General features: G+C 36.2%; 1 protein-coding gene across 1 annotated transcript in view; it reads left to right on the top strand.

The window, feature by feature from the left end:
- LOC130681506 (uncharacterized) overlaps positions 1-18,753 on the top strand; it is a 168,550-nt gene that overhangs the window by 146,444 nt on the left and 3,353 nt on the right. The window contains exons 5-6 of the mRNA XM_057494852.1: positions 11,922-11,989; positions 16,691-16,783. Of these exons, the coding sequence (XP_057350835.1) occupies positions 11,922-11,989; positions 16,691-16,783 (161 nt within the window). The remainder of the gene's footprint in view (positions 1-11,921; positions 11,990-16,690; positions 16,784-18,753) is intronic.

Here is an 18,753-nt window from a genome sequence, read left to right as displayed (position 1 = left end):
CCATTTTTTAATTGGCTTATTTGCTTTTTGTTTGTTGAGGTGTGTCAGCTTTTTATATAATTTGAATGTCAACCCTTTATCAGATATGTTGCTTATGAATATATTCTCCCATACTGTATGATGTCTTTTTGTTCTACTGATATTGTCCTTTGCTGTACAGAAGCTTTATAGTTTGATATAGTCCCACTTGTTCATTTTTGCTTTTGCTTCCCTTGCCCAGAGAGATATGTTCATGAAGAAGTTGCTCATGTTTATGTCCAAGAGAGTTTTGCCTATGTTTTCTTCTAAGAGTTTTATGGTTTCATGACTTACATTCAGGTCTTTGATCCATTTCGAATTTACTTTTGTGTATGGGGTTAGACAGTAATCCAGTTTCATTCTCTTACACATAGCTGTCCAGTTTTGCCAATACCAGCTGTTGAAGAGGCTGTCATTTCCCCCATTGTATATCCATGTCTCCTTTATCATATATTAATTGACCATATATGTTTGGGTTAATGTCTGGAGTGTCTATTCTGTTCCACTGGTCTGTGGCTCTGTTCTTGTGCCAGTACCAAATTGTCTGGATTACTGTGGCTTTGTAGTAGAGCTTGAAGTCAGAGAGTGTAATCTTCCCCCCATTTTATTCTCCCTTCTCAGGATTGCTTTGGCTATTTGGGGTCTTTTGTGGTTCCATATAAATTTTAGAACTATTTGCTCTAGTTCATTGAAGAATGCTGTAGGTATTTTGATAGGGATTGCATTGAATCTGTAGACTGCTTTAGGCAGGATGGCCATTTTGACAATATTAATTCTTCCTATCCATGAGCATGGATGTATTTCCATTTATTGGTTTCTTCTTTAGTTTCTCTCATGGTGTCTTATAGTTTTCAGAGTATAGGTCTTTCACTTCCTTGGTTAGGTTTATTCCTTGGTGTTTTATTCTTTTTGATGCAATTGTGAATAGAATTGTTTTCCTGATTTCTCTTTTTGCTAGTTCATCGTTAGTGTATAGGAATGCCACAGATTTCTGTGTATGAATTTTGTTTTCTGCAACTTTACTGAATTCAGATATTGGATCTAGTAGTTTTGGAGTGGAGTCTTTAGGGTTCTTTAGGTACAATATCATGTTATCTTCAAACAGGGACAGTTTGACTTCTTCCTTGCCAATCTGGATGCTTTTTATTTCTTTGTGTTGTCTGATTGCTGTGGCTAGGACCTCCAGAACTATGTTGAATTAAAGTGGGGAGAGTGGGCATCCTTGTCTTGTTCCCGATCTTAAAGGAAAGGCTTTCAGCTTCTCGCTGTTAAGTATGATGTTGGCTGTGGGTTTTTCATATGTGGCCTTTATTATGTTGAGGTACTTGCCCTCTATACCCATTTTGTTGAGAGTTTTTTTTAATGAATGGATGTTGAATTTTGTTGAATGCTTTATCAGCATCTATGGAGATGATCATGTGGTTTTTGTCCTTCTTTTTGTTGATGTAGTGGATGATGTTGGTGGATTTTTGAATGTTGAACAATCCTTGCATCCCTGAGATGAATCCCATGTGATCCTGATGGATGATCTTTTTGATGTATTTTTGAGTTTGATTCACTAATATTTTGTTGGGTATTTTTTCATTTATGTTCATCAGGGATATTGGTCTGTAATTTTCTTTTTTGTGTAGTGTCTTTGCCTGGTTTTTGTATTAGAGTGATGCTGGCCTCATAGAATGAATTTGGGAGTATTCCCTCCTCTTCTACTTTTTGGAAAACTTTAAGGAGGATGGGTATTAAGTCCTCACTAAATGTGAGATAAAATTCAGCAGTGAAACCATCTGGGGTAGGGGTTTTGTTCTTAGGTAGTTTTCTGATTACCAATTCAATTTCTTTGCTGGTAATTGGTCTATTCCGTTTTTCTGTTAATTCCTGGATCAGCCTTGGAAGGTTGTATTTTTCTAGAAAGTTGTCTCTTCTAGGTTATCCAGTTTGTTACCATATAATCTTTCATAGTATTCTCTCATAATTATTTGTATTTCTGTGGTGTCTGTCATGACTTTTCCTTTCTCATTTCTGATTCTTTTTATGTGAGTATACTGTCTTTTTTTCTTGATAAGTCTGACTAGGGGTTTATCTCTTTTGTTTATATTCTTGAAGAACCAGCTCCTGCTTTCATTGATTCTTTCTATTGTTTTATTCTTCTCAATTTTATTTATTTCTCCTTTAATCTTTATTATGTCCCTCCTTCTACTTGCTTTGGGCCTCAATCTTTCTTCCTTTTCTAGTCTCATTAATTGTGAATTTAGACTGTTCATTTGGGATTGTTCTTCTTTCCTTTGGCAGGCCTGTATTGCAATATACTTCCCTCTTAGCATGGTCTTCACTGTGTACCACAGATTTTTGGGGTTGAATTACTTTTGTCATTTGTCTCCATATATTGCTTGATCTCTGTTTTTATTTGTTCATTGATCCATTGGTTATTTAGGAGCATGTTGTTAAGTCTCCATATGTTTCTGGGAATTTTTGTATTCCTTGTGTAATTTATGTCTAGTTCCATACCTTTGTGGTCTGAGAAGCTGTTTGGTACAATTTCAATAATTTGAATATACTGAGGTTCTTTTTGTTGCCTAGTATATGATCTATTCTTGAAAATGTTCCATGTGCACTTGAGAAGAATGTGTATCCTGGTGCTTTTGGGTGTAGAGTTCTGTAGATGTCCATTAAGTCCTTCTGCTCTAATACGTTGCTCAGTGCCTCTGTCTCTTTACTTACTTTCTGTCTGGTTGATCTGTCCTTTGGATTGAGTGGTGTGTTGGAGTCTCCTAAAATGAATGCATTGCATTCTATTTCCCCCTTGAATTCTGTTAGTATTTGTTTCACATATGTAGGTGATCCTGTGTTGGGTGGATAGATATTTATAATAGTTATATCCTCTTGTTGGACTGACTCCTTTATCATTATGTAATGTCCTTCTTTGTCTCTTATTACATTATTTGTTTTGAAGTCTATTTTGTATGATACAAGTACTGCAACTCCTGATTTTTTCTCACTATTAGTTGCATGAAATATCTTTTTCCATCCCTTTACTTTCAGTCTGTGTATGTCTTTGGTTTTGAAGTGAGTCTCTTGTAAGCTGTATATAGATGGGTCTTGTTTTATCATCCATTCAGCGACTCTGTGTCTTTTGATTGGTGCATTCAGACCATTTACATTTAGGGTGATTATTGATAGGTGTGTACTTATTGCCATTGCAGGCTTTAGATTCGTGGTTACCAAAGGTTTAAGGGTAATTCCCTTACTATCTAATACTCTAATTTAACTCACTCAGTATGTTATTACAAACACAACCTAAAGGTCTTTTTTTCCCTCCTTTTCCTTACTCCTCCATTCTTTGTATGTTATGAATCATATTCTGTACTCTTTGTCCCTTGGGTGACATCTCTTTAGCCTTAGGAATACTTCCATATATAGGAGTCCCTCTAAAATGTACTGTGGAGGTGGTTTGTGGGAGGTAAATTCTCTCAGCTTTTGCTTATCTGAAAATTGTTTAACCCCTTCTTTAAATCTAAATGATATCCTTGCCGGGTAGAGTATTCTTGTTTCAAGGCTATTCTGCTTCATTGCATTAAATATATCATGCCATTCCCTTCTGGCCTGTAACGTTTCTGTTGAGAAATCTGGTGATGGCCTGATGGTTTTCCTTTGTATGTGATCTTTTTCCTCTCTCTAGCTGCTTTTAAGTCTGTCCTTATCCTTGATCTTTGCAATTTTAAATATTGTATGTCTTGGTGTTGTCTTCCTTGGGTCCCTTGTGTTGGGCGATCTGTGCACCTCCATGGGTTGAGAGACTATCTCCTTCCCCAGATTGAGGAAGTTTTCAGCAATTACCTCCTCAAAGACACTTTCAATTTTCCTCTTTCTTCTTTTTATGGAATCCCTATATTGTGAAGATTGTTCCATTTGATTGGTCACACAGTTCTCTCAATATTCTTTCATTCTTAGAGATTCTTTTTTCTCTCTCTGCCTCAGCTTCTTTGTATTCCTCTTCTCTAATTTCTCTTCCATTTACCATCTCTTCTACTACATCTAATCTGCTTTTAAGTTCCTCCATTGCATATTTCATTTCAGATATGGAATTTCTTAATGATTGAATCTCCATCTTAATTTTGTTCCTGAGTTTTTAAACATTTTTATGTACCTCCATAAGCATGTTTATGATTTTTATCTTGAACTCTCAGACAGATTGGTGAGTTCAGTTTCATTAGGCCGTTTTTCTTGGGTTTGTGAGATTTTGGTCAGGACCATGTTCTTTTGACATTTCATAATTCTGTGTGGTGCCAACTAGTGTCCAGAAGCTCCAGTCTCTGAAGCTGCTCAGCTCCTAGAGTGAGGTTGGGGGTCGTAGGTGAGCAGAGCTGGTGCCTGGGGAGAGGAAAGAGCTGTTTCTTGATTCCTCTCTGCAGTGCCTGTCTCCAGTGTCAGAGTCAGCAGGCTGAGCACACAGGCGTAAGCCTCTGCACTTTGCATCTCTAGTTGTTGTAGGCGGGACTCCCTCTGGCTGGTCTGACACCAGCGCAGTGATTGCTGGTTTGCGAACTCCTGCCAGCAGGCTAGGAGGAAGGCACAGCAGGCTGAATGTCACAGTGGGGGGCCTCGAGATGAACAGCCAGAGGGATGGGTGCCTGAAGCTCCTGAAAGTTCCCAACCAGCTGGGCAGAGCATACCCAGGCAACCTTGTTCAGGTTTCCACTCCCCCACATTGCAAGCTCTGTGCAAACACTGCCCCTTCAGTAGCTGCCTAGCTGCTAGGAAGCCTCTCAGGCTTCCCACCTTTCCTTTATCCCAGTGCGGCCAGATGTGGATCCCCATCCTCCATAAATGGCTGGAATCTCAGTCTCTCAAGCACTCTGCCTGTCCCAGCTCCCCAACCCCACCAACCTCCAGAGCACCACACAGTGTAGGTCTGTGCTCCAAAGCAGACCTCCAGGGCTAGGTGTTCAGCCGTCCCAGGCTTCCACCCCCTCCCCGCTTCATTTCTCTTCCTCCCGCTGGTGAGCTGAGGTGGAGGAAGGGCCTGGATCCCGCTGTATTAAGGCTTTGGTACGTTACCCTGTTTCGTGAGGTCTGCTCTTTTTGTGAGGTCTTTATGCAGTCCGGTTCAGCCTTCTTTCCTGTTGCTGTTTTAGGGTTAGTTGTATTAATTTACTATATTTTCATACTATTTGTGGTTTTGGGGGGAGTTCTCTGTCTCACCTCTCATGCCGCCATCTTGAATCTCCGAAAATGAATTTTTTAATCAACTTGTTTTAAACAACTTATTTATTTTTATAGTTACAAAAACAGCAAATTAAAAATGTAGCAAAAACATTTTTAATCATCTCCCTTTGACTTTCAACAGCTTTACTAAGGTATAATTCACATACCATAAAATTCACCCCTTTAAAGTATACAGTCCAGTGGTTTTTAGTAAATACACAGAATTCTGCAACCATCACCATAATCAGTTTTAGAACATTTTGAACATCACCCCCAAAAAAGAAATCCAATAATCATTTATAATCATTCCTCTTTCCTTCAATCTCCAGACCTTAGCAACAATTAATCTTTCTGTCTCAATAGATTTGCCTACTCTGAACATTTCATGTAAATGGAATCATATAATATGTGGCCTTTTGTATCTTGGCTTCTTTTATTTAACATAATGATTTTGAGATTCATTCATGTTGTAGCATGTTTCAGTACTTGATTCCTTGTTATGGCTAAATAGTATTTCATATATTGATATGTCTTATTTAGGCATTTATCATTTGTTTGGCATTTTGGTAGTTTCCACTTTCTGGGTAATATGAATAGTGCTTCTGTGAACATTTGTCAAGTGTTTGTGTGAGCATATGTTTTCAGATCTCTTGGGTCTATACCTGGGAGTATAATTGCTGGGTCACGTGGGAACTCCATGTTTAGCATTTTGAATAAGGCCATACTTTCCTAATGTGACTGCATCATTGTGCATTCCCAATAGCAGTGTTTGAATTTCAATTTATCCAGATCCTTACCAAAATTTATTATCTGTCTTTTTTATTATAACCAATCTAGTATGTATGAAGTGGTAACTTATTGTGGTTTTGATTTGCATTTCCCTGATGACTAATGATGTTAAGCATCTTTTCATGAGCTATGAGCCATTTGTATATCTTTGGAGAAATATTTGTTCAAAATCCATTGTCATTTTTTAAGTGGGTTGTCTTATTGTTGAGCTTTAAGACTATTTTGTATATTCTGGATGCTAGACTCTTACCAGATACATGATATGCAAATATTTTCTCCCAGTCTATTGGTTGTCTTTTCACTTTTTTGATAGTGAACTTTGGAGGACAAAGTTTTAAATCTTGATGTTCAATTGATTTTTTTTCTCTCTGCTTTTTGATGTCATATGTAAGAAACTATTGCCTAAGCCAGGGTCACAAAGATGGACTCCTGTGTTTTCTTCAAAGAGTTTTGTAGTTTCAGTTCTTACATTTTGGTCTATGATCTATTTTGAATTAATGTTTGCCTATAAGGTAAGGAAGGGTTCCAACTTAATTCCCTCAAATATGTATATCCAGTTGTCCCAGCAACATTTGTTGAAAAGACTTCTTTCCCTACTGAATATTCTTATCGCCCTTATGAAAAATCAGTTATCTATAGGTTTAGTTATATTATAGATAGGTAATATTTATAGATAATAGATAATATAGATAATATAATAGATAATATAGTAGATATTATTTCAATTTTCCATTGGTTTATTTCTGTACTCTAAGTCCTGTGTCATTTATGTATATGTCTGTCCTTATGCCAGTACTACACTATATGATTATTATAGGTTTATAGTAAGTTTTAAAAATTAGGAAGTATGAATCTTCCAACTCTATTCTTCTTCCTCAAGATTGCTTTGTCTATTCTGGGTACCTTTCATTTCCAGAAGACTTTCAGAATGGTCTTGTCAGTTTCTGAAAAAATAGTAGCTGAAATTTTGATAGGAATTGTGTTGAATCTATAGATCAATTTAGGGAACATTGCCAGTTTAACAATATCAAACTTCTGATCTGTGAACATGAGATGTCTTTTAATTTCTATAGGTCATCTTTAATTTTTTTCACAGTGTTTTTTAGTTTTCAATGTACAGGTCTTACATGAGAAAAACTTTCTCCTTCACCAAACATTAGGCCTATCTTAGCTGTCATTTTGATTAGGCCTCATTCTTTGACTTTGTCTTTGGCCTGCCTAAGCCCCATGTTATCAAAGAATCCAGCTAAGTCAATCCCATACCCTTGATAGCTGATCACCCTTGATGGCTGATCAAGTTCCTCATTGTCTACCTTTGATGTGTAAGTTCTTGGCCTTATATTTCACTGTTGAGTATGATATTAACTGGATTTGTCATATATGGCCTTTATTATATTGAATTATGTCCTTCTATGATCAAGTTTTAGAGAGTTTTTATTGTGAAGTGATGTATTTTGTCAAACATTTTTTCTATATCGTACCTATTAAGATAGTCATACAATTTTATCTTTTGTTTTATTAATGTGGTATACCTAACATATATTAATTTGTGTATGTTGAACTACCCTTCTATCCCAGGGATAAATTCTACTTGGTCATGGCATATGATCATATTAATCTGTTGTTGCATTCATTTTTTTTGTTTGCCTAGGAACATCTTTATTTCTCCCTCATATCTGAAGGATAACTTTGTTGCTTATGGTAGTCTTGGTTGGAAGTTTTTGCTTTGAAAACTTTGAATGTATCATTATTGTTTCCTTCCTTACTATTTTTGAGGAGTGTCAAAATAATTTCTATTTAATAGTCTCCCTCTTTGAACATCTTTCTTACTTTGCTTCCCAAGTATTTTTTACGCTATTGTAAATGTATTTTTTCTTTCATTTTTGAATTGTTCATTGCTAATGTATAGAAATAAAATTGCTTTCTGTATATTGATCCTGTAGTGTATAACCCTGTTGAATTTGTTTCTTCAAATAGCTTTTTAGGGTTCCTTATGATTTTTTATGTACAGGATTATGCCATCGGAAAAGAGATTATTCTAATTCTTCATTTCCAGTCTGTATGCCTCTCATTTCTTTCTCCTGCCTAATTGCTCTGGGTAGCACCTCCAATACAATGTTGAATAAAAATGGCAAGAGTAGACATCCTTGTCTTCTCTTGATCTTAGGGTGAGTCTTTTATAGTAAATTAGGATGTCAGATGTGGGTCTTTCATAGATGTCCTTTATCAGGTTGAGGAACTTTCCTTCTATTCCTTGTTGTTTTGAGTGGTTTTATAGTGAAAAGGTGTTGGATTTGTCAAGCACATTTTTGCATTTGTTGGAAAATCATACAACAAATTGAAATGATCATATAGTTTTTGTCCTTTATTCTGTTAATACAGCATATTACTATAATTGATTTTTGGATGTTGAATCAACCTTGCATTCATGAAATAAATGTCACTTCTTATAGTGTATAACCCTTTTTATATATTGCTGGATTCATTCTGCAAGTATTTTGTTGAGGATTCTTTTTTTAAAGATATCATTGATATACACTCTTATGAAGGATTCACAAGAAAAATGATGTGGTTATTACATTCACACTTATTTTCGAGTCCCCCCAAATACCCCATTGCTGTCACTGTCCATCAGAGTAGTAAGATGCCACAGAGACCCTATTTGTCTTCTATGACCTACACTGTCTTCCCTGTGACCCCCCACACACCATGTGCACTAATCATGATACCCCACAATCCCCTTCTCCCTCCCTCTCCCCCGCTCCCCTTTGGTAACCACTAGTACCTTGGAATCTTTGAGTTTGCTGCTATTTTGTTCCTTCAGTTTTGCTTCGTTGTTATACTTGTTGAGGATTCTGGGTACCTTTCATTTCAAGAACACTTTTAGGATGATCTTTTCAGTTTTGGCTAAAATAGTAGCTGAAATTTTGATAGGGATTGTGTTGAATCTATAGGTCAATTTAGGGAATTGAGGATTCTTTTATGTCTGTATTTACAAGAGATCTGTTGATTTCTTTTGCTGTGATGTATTTTGTTTTTGTTATCAGACTATTACTGGTCTGATAGGATGACGAGATGTGTTCCTTCCTTTTCTATTTTTGGAAGAGTTTTTGAAAAAGAGGTATTCTTGAAATGTTTGGTAGAATTCACCAATGAAGACATTTGGGCCTGGGATTTTGTTTGTGCAAAGTTTAAAAATTACTGATTCAGTCTGTTGTAGCTCTTTTCAGATTTTCTATTTCTTCTTGAATCTGTTGTGTGTCTTTCTAGGAATTTATCCATTTCATTTAAGTTACCTAATTTGTTGACCATACTCTTATTCATAGTATTCTCTTCTGATCACTTTCATTTGTATGAAATTAACAGTGATTACTTTAGTAATTTGAGTCTTTTTTTTGGTTAATTTATACAAAGGTGTGTGTTAATTTTGTTGATATTTTCAAAAAACTTACTTTTGGTTTCATTTATTTTCTCTATTATTCTTCTGTATTTAATTTTTTCTGCTCTAATCACTATTTCCTTCCCTCTGTTAGCTTTGGATGTAGTTTGCTCTTCTTTTTTAAGTACATTAAGGTAGAATTTGAGATCTTGTCTTTGTCTTATCAGACTGCTATAAGAAATTACTGTAAACTGGGTGGTGTAAACAACAGAAACTTATTTTCTCACAGTTCTGGAGGCTGGAAGTCTGAGATCAGGGTGCTTGCATGGTCAGATTCTGGTGATAGCCCTCTTCTCAGCTTTCAGATGGTACCTTCTCACTGTCCTCACATGGCAGAAGGTGAGACAGAGAGCAAGTTCTCTGGTGTCTAAGGGCACTAATCCTGTCAAGCCCTCATGGCCTTATCTAAATCTAATAACTTCTCAAAGTCCCCATCTTCACATACCATCACATTGGGGGTTAGGGATTCAATGTATGAATTTGTGGGGACACAACCCAGTCTCTAACATCAGTGTTTACTGCTATAAATGTCCTTCTGTTACTGCTTTTGCTTCATCCCATAGGTTTTCCTTTTATTAGTAATTTCTAATTTCATTCCATTGCCAAGTCCAACAGCTGAGGCCCTTCAAAGTAAATTTATTTGCTCTTTCTCCTGTGTATTGGTAGCACTTTCCTGTTTCTTGTTATACCTCAAAATTCTTTGATGAAAACTGGACATTTTAGATAATGTGCTATAGCAACTCTAGATACTGATTCCCAACCCCCACATTTTGCTGTGTGCCTGTTTATTATTTTGTGACTGGACTGGACATTTTTCTTGAAGTAAATTTTCCCATAGTATATAGCCTTTAATGTCAATTTTCAAAGGGAACAGCCTCGAGCATGTGCATGGTCACCTTGAAATGGCAACTCTCTTTGAGTATCTCTTTTCCTGATCTTCCTGTTATGCTTCTAGCTGGTCTGCCTCTCTTGGTGTCTTATTCAGCTGTTAGCCTCTGCTAATTACAGTCTAATTGTTCTATTTTTTCCCTGACAGTTCCCTAGACATAAATTGCTCCAGTCTGATCTAATTAGATTTGGGCTCCTTTGTCTTTGAGGCCAATCTTAGATGCTTGTTCTGACCGCAGGAGAGTTCTTAGCTCTCTTTTCCCCTTGTACTCTCAGTTAAACTTTCAGCTGGCTTGTGGTTTAGCTAGTTCTCTTGAAGCTCCTCGTCTCATCTTAACTGCTTACCTTCAGGGTCTCCATCCAACCCTTAGGCTTGAATGTCCCCATACTCTTCTCAAAATAAAGTCTGTATTTCTGGTGAAAGCTCTCTATTACTAAGGCCTGCCTCTTCCCCTGGGAACAACTTTTGAGCCACTGCTCTAGAGCTGTGGATAGGGACAGTGGACTGTTTCTGTGGGAATAACACCCATGATCTACCAGTGGAGTGCTGGGTAATCATGGTTTGCCTTTCCCTGCATGATATCTCCACTCCATGAGTAAGTTGGTACAGGGGCAATCAAGGCCCAGTATTCTTGGCTTGCCACCAGAGGTAGAGCCTCTGCCCTGTGTGTAGGGGCTTGGTGGAGGAAGAGAACCCCAGATGTATCAGTCATGCCTGCCTGGAATAGAGTTTCTGCATCATGGGGCTGAGGATGGGGTGAGGTGGGAGGAGAAATGCCGCTGACTTTGCCCTCGTGGGGAAAAAGCAGTCCTTGACTGGGACCTGGGGTTGGGGGGTAAGAGAGCCCTTAGGCTTTACTTGCAATTAAAGCTTCCATCTCACTGAACTAAGGGATGGAGCAGGTCATGGCTCAAATGCCACAGAGTTTTCACTGTTCTTACTGAGAGTTAGTTGATTTTCTTGTATAAATGTTTCTTACTTGCTGAATGCCCTGAGAACATTCATGGATTTCAGAGACTTTAAATGGTGGCTGTTTGTTTTTATAATTTTGGCCAGTTATGGTGGTTTTGTTGGAGAGAGGATTGGTGGAGCTCCTTCACACTGCGATTCCAGAAGTGCACGACTCTCACTCATTTTCAGGGTTCCATGTACATATATGTATATATATATATATATATATATATACATATATATATATTTTTTAGTCATAGATCATACCTTTTTAATTTAGAGGTTTGCAAACTATAGTTTGTGGGTCAAATCTACATAAAGGTTCATAGGAAAGCAGTCATGCCCACTTATTCACATACTGTTTATGTCTGACAGAGTTGAGTAATTGTGACCAAGACTGTCACACAAAGCCAAAAATCTTTAGTATCTGGCCTTTTACAGGGAACAAAACTGCTAATCATACTTTAGTTGGTAGTCTTTAACAAAGTGTTTTATTACTTAAATATATAAGTGCTTCTGTAGTAAATGTGAGTTGTCAAGAATACCAACTGTAATTAAAATTAGAGTTTGCTTAATGACAAAAGTAGCAGGTTTGTAATATGAACATGATATTTTCTATTTTTCCAACATTTTCAGATCTGGTAGCTCAGCGAGGAGAAAGATTGGAATTACTGATAGATAAAACAGAAAATCTCATGGATTCAGTAAGTATGGGATATGATAACACTTGTCAGGTTGTGAAGTAGAGAAACTATGGTTGATGGCTAACTTTATAGGAAAATGTGTTAAATTTAATACTTCTTTTTTCTTTCTAACCTCCATTATGTGATTTCAATTGTGATAATGAGGACAATAATGAGGAATAGAAAAAAAAGCCACAAACCATTAAGAAAGTTTTTTTTTGTGGAAAACGTACTCAATATACAGAAACAAATTTTTTAAGCTTTGGAATGATGCTTACATAATTTAGCACTTAAGTTGCATACACTGCTGTTTCTGTACATCTTGTAAAACATGAAACAAAAGAAAGTTACCACCCACTGTGAATCCTGAAAACTGGTCAGTTCACTCAGTCTTTTGCTTACTGTGATAGCTTGAGCTTTCCTTGTATCAAGCAAGAGTCAGAGATTAAGAAGGGCCAATGAGTCTTAAAGGAATCATTGTGTCCCTGTGACCTACTTATGCTACAGTTAGATGTGTCTTTGCATTTTTCATCTGGTTTAAGTGGATGAAGGTTTTTAAGAAAGATGATATATTTAGAGTAAATAGAAGGAGGGCATATAGATCAGTTATAGCTTAGGTATAAACAATTACAAATTTAAATGCAGAGAAATTTACACTTTGAAACTGATCAGTGAGTTTTTCAAGGTTATGAGCACAAGTTTTAGAGTTAGGCTGCCTGTAATTGAATCCAATCTCTGCCACTTAACTAGTTATGTGACCTTAGACAAGTTACTTAACCTCTTTATGCTTTAGTAAAATGGAAATGTACCTGCTTCATAGTGTTTTGAGGGTTAAATCAGATAATGCATGTAAAATACAGTAAGAACCATTTAAATATTTACTGTTATTGTCGATTTCACAGGGACATGTATTAACAGTAGGTCCTAGGTGAATAACAGTTTTTTTCATCAAAGCACATGGTCATTGGAAGAAGAATGGCACCATACAGCAATTCGAAACACTGGGGTTCTATAATGGCTCACTTTGTAACCCATTGCTGGGGGGAAAAGAGGGCAAAGATGTATCTGATCCCAGATCTTTAGACTAAATTCTTTGGTACTTCCAGTCCATTTCTTAGCTACTCTTAATCCCTGAAGATTACCCTGTTTAAGTGGAATGGTCTGTGCTTGACCAGTAGTAGTATATAGTCTGTACTTTCCAAAGAAAAATCACTTTAATTTTGTTGACTACATGACACAGAATAATAAAAGGGAGTCATTAACTAACAAGTGTTTCTCTTTATGAAGGAATAACATACATACAATAAAATACAGCAAGTATGCTACTTTTAATTTTGCAGCTCAGTAATTTTTTTTACATATGTCTATACCCATGTAATCGCCACCTAGGTCAAGGTATAAAACATTTCTAATACGTTAGAATGCTCCTTCGTACCCCTTCTAGTTAATAATCCCCCAAAGAGGTAACCATTTTTCTGACTTACATCATCCTAGATAATGCTTTGCCTATTCTTAAAATGTATATAGAATCATATGTTACATACTCTTTCATGTCTGGTCGCTTTCACTCACCATTGTGCCTATGAGATTCATCCATGTTGAATATACTGATAGTTTATTCCTTTTTATTGTACTATTCCATTGTATAAATCTACCTACTATAATTTTTCCATTTTCCTCTTTTGTCTTTTTGTGTTTCATTTAGGATAGTTTCTATTGCTGTTTTCAAGTTTACTTATCTTGTCTTCTGTAGTTTATAATATGCTATTACTCCCATTTCATGTGTTTTTCGTCTCTAGAAGTTTGATCTGGATCTTCCATGTGTTTCCTTACCAGGTGCATGCTTTCCCCTACCTTCTTGAATATATGAAGTAGATTTATAATTGAAATGTTTATTCTACTTACATGTAATGTAAATATTGATAGATTTGGATTTAAGAAGTTTTGTTGCTCTTTGATTTTTATTTGTCCTGTCCTCTTTGTCCTTATTTTTCTTTCTTTTTCATTTTAAAATGTGTAATTTTATCACTTTTTGTTTTTTTAACTGCCTTATTGAATTATTTCTTTATTGATAAATAATTCACAGAACATACAGTGGACCCATTTAAAGTGTACAGTTCAGTGGGTTTTGGTATATTACATTATAACTTTTAAAATTGTAGTAAAATATATATAACAAAATTTGCCATTTTAACCATTTTTAAACATATAATTCAGTGACATTAGTTACAGTCACAGTGGTGTGCAACCAACACCCATCTATTTCCAGAACTTCTTCACCCTAGATGTACCCTCTGCATCCATTAAATAATTAGTCCCTGTTTCCTGTACCCCAGCCCCTTGTAACCTCTAATCTACTTCCTGTCTCTACGAATTTGTCTTTTCTAGGTAACTGATGTAAGTGAATTCCTGCAGTAGTTGACCTTTTACATCTGGCTCATTTCACTTAGCACAATATTTTCAAGTTTAATCCATGTTGTAGCATGTATGAGAACTTCATTTCTTTTTATGGGCAAATAATATTCCATTATATGGCTATACCACATTTTATGTATTCATCTGCTGATGGACCTTTGGGTTGTTTTTATCTCTGGGCTATTGTGAATAATGCTGCTATGGACATTAGTGTGCAAGTATCTGTAGGTGTCACTGCTTTCAGTTCCTTTGGGTCTGTTCCTAGGAATTGAATTGCTGGGTCATATGATAATTCTGTTTAGCTTTTGAGGAACTGCCAAACTGTTTTCCATAGTTGCTGCATTGTTTTATATTCCCACCAACAATGTGCAAGGGTACCAGTTTTTCTACATCTTCACCAACACTTGATATTTTCCATCTTTTTATTATAGCCATTCTGGTAGGTATAAAGTGGTATGTTATTGTGGTTTTGTGTTGCATTTTCCCTGATGACTAATGATGTTGAGCATCTTTCCATGTGCTTATTGTCCATTTGTACATCTTTGTTGGAGAAGTTATTCAAGTCCTTTGCCCATTTTTTAATAGGGTATCATCAGGTGCTAATGAAACTATCTACAAGAATTGAAGAGGCCATCAGGCTGGTCAGCTTGCCCTTGTCATTCTCACAGTTATTTTTCTATCTTGTTCTCCTCTATCCATCCCACCCCATCCCCAAGGGAAGCTTTGGTAAGGTGTAACACTTGCACTTTATAGCTGAACTGGTTTTATATAGGTGATTTGCCAATGTTCAAATATTGACCTAAGGATTGTGGAGGAATTGTTACCTCAACCTATTGAATCACATGACTATATTTAGTTTTATGACTTTCATTGCTCACTACTATTTCTCATCCACATTATTTTCCTTTTTCTTGGGTTCTTTACTGTGGTTTAGTTTGTAATTGTAGGGTTTAGGCAGCTAAGAAGTTCACCATATATACAGTTTAGAGGGCACAGTCCCCAAGATTACCCTCAATTCTAATACCAACTACAAGTTTGTTTCTTCCCCAAACCTCCCACAGGTTTAATAATTTACTAGAAGGACTCAGAGGCTACTATGAAAGCTTTTATACTCACAGGTGTGCTTTATTCCAGACAAAGGATACAGATTCATCTCAGCCAAGGGAAGAAGCACACGGGGTGAAGTTTGGGGAGGTACCAAACCCAGAACTTCTGTTGTCCTGTCCCCGTGGAGTCAGGATGCATAACTCTTCCAGCATAGAGGTGCGGCAGTATCACAGAGTACTGTCCATTTAGGAAGCTTGCCTAATCCTCATTCAGTTTTTATTGAGGTGTAATTACATAGGGATCATAGGGATGATTCACTGCCCACTTGCTTGATCTCAGTCCCAGTCTCTAGCTCCTCTAGGTGTGACCCAAATCCTGTACCCTAAGTTGGTATTTCTGGTGTGTCTAGTCCCTACACTAAGTCACATTGTTACTATTTGGTTTTCCCATGGCCCCCACAACAGCAAAGATTACCTCTTATGAGCTGACGGTAAAAATGAGACCCCTTTTTGGGCAAGGTTAAGTTCTCTAGTACACAGTGCAGTTGATGGGCATTTGGGTCTTTTCAAATTTTGAAATAATACAAATAGTGCAGTTACAAACATTTTATATGTGTCTTTTTGTGAACTTCAGCATGTATTTCTGTTGGATATATACCTAGGAGTGGACTTGCTAGGCTATTAGGGTTTTTACTGTTTATTTGTTTTAAATTGTGTATGTCGTGGTGAGAGTAGTTCAGATGTTGAGAAATTGATGTTGCAAAGGAAAATGGATAACTGAAGGAGTGAAGTTCTTTGGGTTTTGGCCCTCATACAAGTACATACATATCTTTCTATGGAAACTGAACACGTTTTTATGGCTCAAAATTCCAGGATTATACTGAGCAAAAGAAGCAAATGTATTTTCAGGCATTTGGCTTAGAAGGAGCCTTTCCTGTTGGAAGCATAAAGAGGAAAAGGATTCGACTAGCAGGAAGAGCCATTTCTGTTGCTTAACATCAATCATGTGTATTGCTTCAGTGGTGAAGCAAAAGGAGGGAAGCCTTTTCAGTGGGCTCATATTGCTTGCCAGAGACCGGCAGAGTCCTGCTTTGGGGAACCAATGATTATGAATGGCCAGTCTGTAACTGTGAAGAAAGAAAAGGGGTCAAGAATGTTAAGACTTCAATAGAACTAACAAAAGTAGAAATTTAACAGGTATTACTGTGAATCAATCATATAGTCAGTGCCAGAGATCAAACAATTCTTGCTTCTTTTCTAGTCTGGCACCTTCAAAACAACCAGCAGAAATCTTGCCCGAGCCATGTGTATGAAGAATCTCAAGCTCACTATCGTTGTCATCATTGTATCAGTTGTAAGTTTTTGTTCTTTTGGTGTGTGAGTTTATTTTTTCAATCTCTAAGAAATTAGGTTATGGAATTCTTTCTCAATGATTAGGACTATAAAATGAGCTACATATAACTTTTAGTGGTGTAATACATGAACCAAGCAGTAGCTTTTCTATGAAGTCACTACGAAATACTATCACTACTTTAAACCCCATTTCCCTACTGAAAATTCTTGTATGTCTGTAAGGAGTCATGCAAGGCTTTTCAAATATACCTGGATATTTAGTGTTGTCTCTACCAAAGTGGGATTCTTTAAAAGTTACATTTTCTAAATGACTCCATATTTTAAAATTGTATTTATATTTTCTAGTTGACTCCATTCTCTATTTCTGTTTTCTCTTTTATAGTTGATCTGTTTGTGTTTGGCAACCTTGCAAAACTCTTACTACTTCTAATAGTTTTGTCAGTTGATTCTTCTGTATGCTGTAGGTCAGCAGTCAGCAAACATTCTGTAAAGTGCCAGATAGTAAATATTTCGGGCTTTGAGTGCTGCATAAAGTCTCTGTTACATAGTCTTTTTTTAAAAAATAACCCTTTAAAAATATTAAAACCATTCTTAGCTCGTAGACCAAGAGCTGTAGTTAGCTGACCCCAGCGCTATAGGTACATGAAATTATGATAAGTGTGTTAATGATTTTATATATGTACACACACATACCTGCACACAGTATATATAAGTTTTTATAATTACATACATATATATTGCATTTACTAGCAATGTTGAATAATTGTGGTGTCAATGAACATCTTTATTTAGTTCCTGCTTTTAATTGGAATGGTTCTAATATTTCAATTGTAAGAGTGATACTTACTATAAATTCTTGTTAGATTTTTATTGCCAAGTTAAAGAACTTTACTTTTCTATTTACATTGCTAAAAGTTTTTATCAGGGTTGGGCATTTGATTTTAGGAAATGATAGTTCTCTACCCAATGAACTGATAATGTGACTTTTTACATTTGATATTATTGTATTCAATAACTTTAATAAATGTAGTTAACTTTCATTTCTGGAATAAATACTAAGAGGTCATTATGTAGTCTTTTAATTCATTATGAGTTCAATTTGCTAATATTTATTTAGTAGTTCTCTCGTCTTTAAATATACATTAGTCTATATGCTATTATCCTATTGGAACCCCTACATGAACAGATATTGAACCTCTGGAACTATGTTGCATGTCTAATAACCTTTTTAATATGTTTACACTCCTTCTTTTGCGTTGCATTCTGGAAGAACATTCCAATAACTCTTCCAGCAAAGTGATCTTAGTTTTAGCTCTGTTCATTCTGCTGTCCAACTCTTCTGTTTATTTATTTTTCACAGCCATGCTTTAACTTTCTAGGAACTCTTAGTTTAACCTTTTTTCCATGGAACTTGTTCTTGTTAACAGATGTGCCCTCTTGAATTTCTCTGGACATATATTAAGAGATATATTACAGGAAATTAGCTTATGTGATAGTGGGAGCTGGCTAGACAAGTCTGAAATCTGTAGGGCAGGCTGTTAGGAAGGGCAGACTGGACTTGTAGGGCAGGAGCAGAGCTGTAATTCACAAGTAGAATTTCTTCTTCATTGAGGAATCATCAGCTCTGCTCTTAAGGCCTTCTGATTGAATCAGGCTCATTCAGATTATGTAGGCTAATCTGCCTGATTTAAAATCAACTGATTATGAGCTTTAAACAAATCTACAAAATACAGCAACACCTAGAGTAGTGTTTGATTGGATAACTGCACACTGTAGCCTAGCCAAGGTGGTAGATAAAACTGACCTCACAGAAATACAGTTATGTTTATATGTGATATATTTATTGTTTTTTTTAAAATGAATTATATGGGTATGTTTTAAATTTTCATTTCTAATGTGGTAAGTGTTGATAGTTATAACCCACCTAAATATAAGAGCTCTTTGGAGTCCTAATTTTTAAGAATGTAAGGA

This window comes from Manis pentadactyla, chromosome 18 (assembly GCF_030020395.1).
Source record: "Manis pentadactyla isolate mManPen7 chromosome 18, mManPen7.hap1, whole genome shotgun sequence".
In the NCBI taxonomy this organism is placed as follows: domain Eukaryota; kingdom Metazoa; phylum Chordata; class Mammalia; order Pholidota; family Manidae; genus Manis; species Manis pentadactyla.
This window is presented reverse-complemented; position numbering and strand designations above follow the sequence as displayed.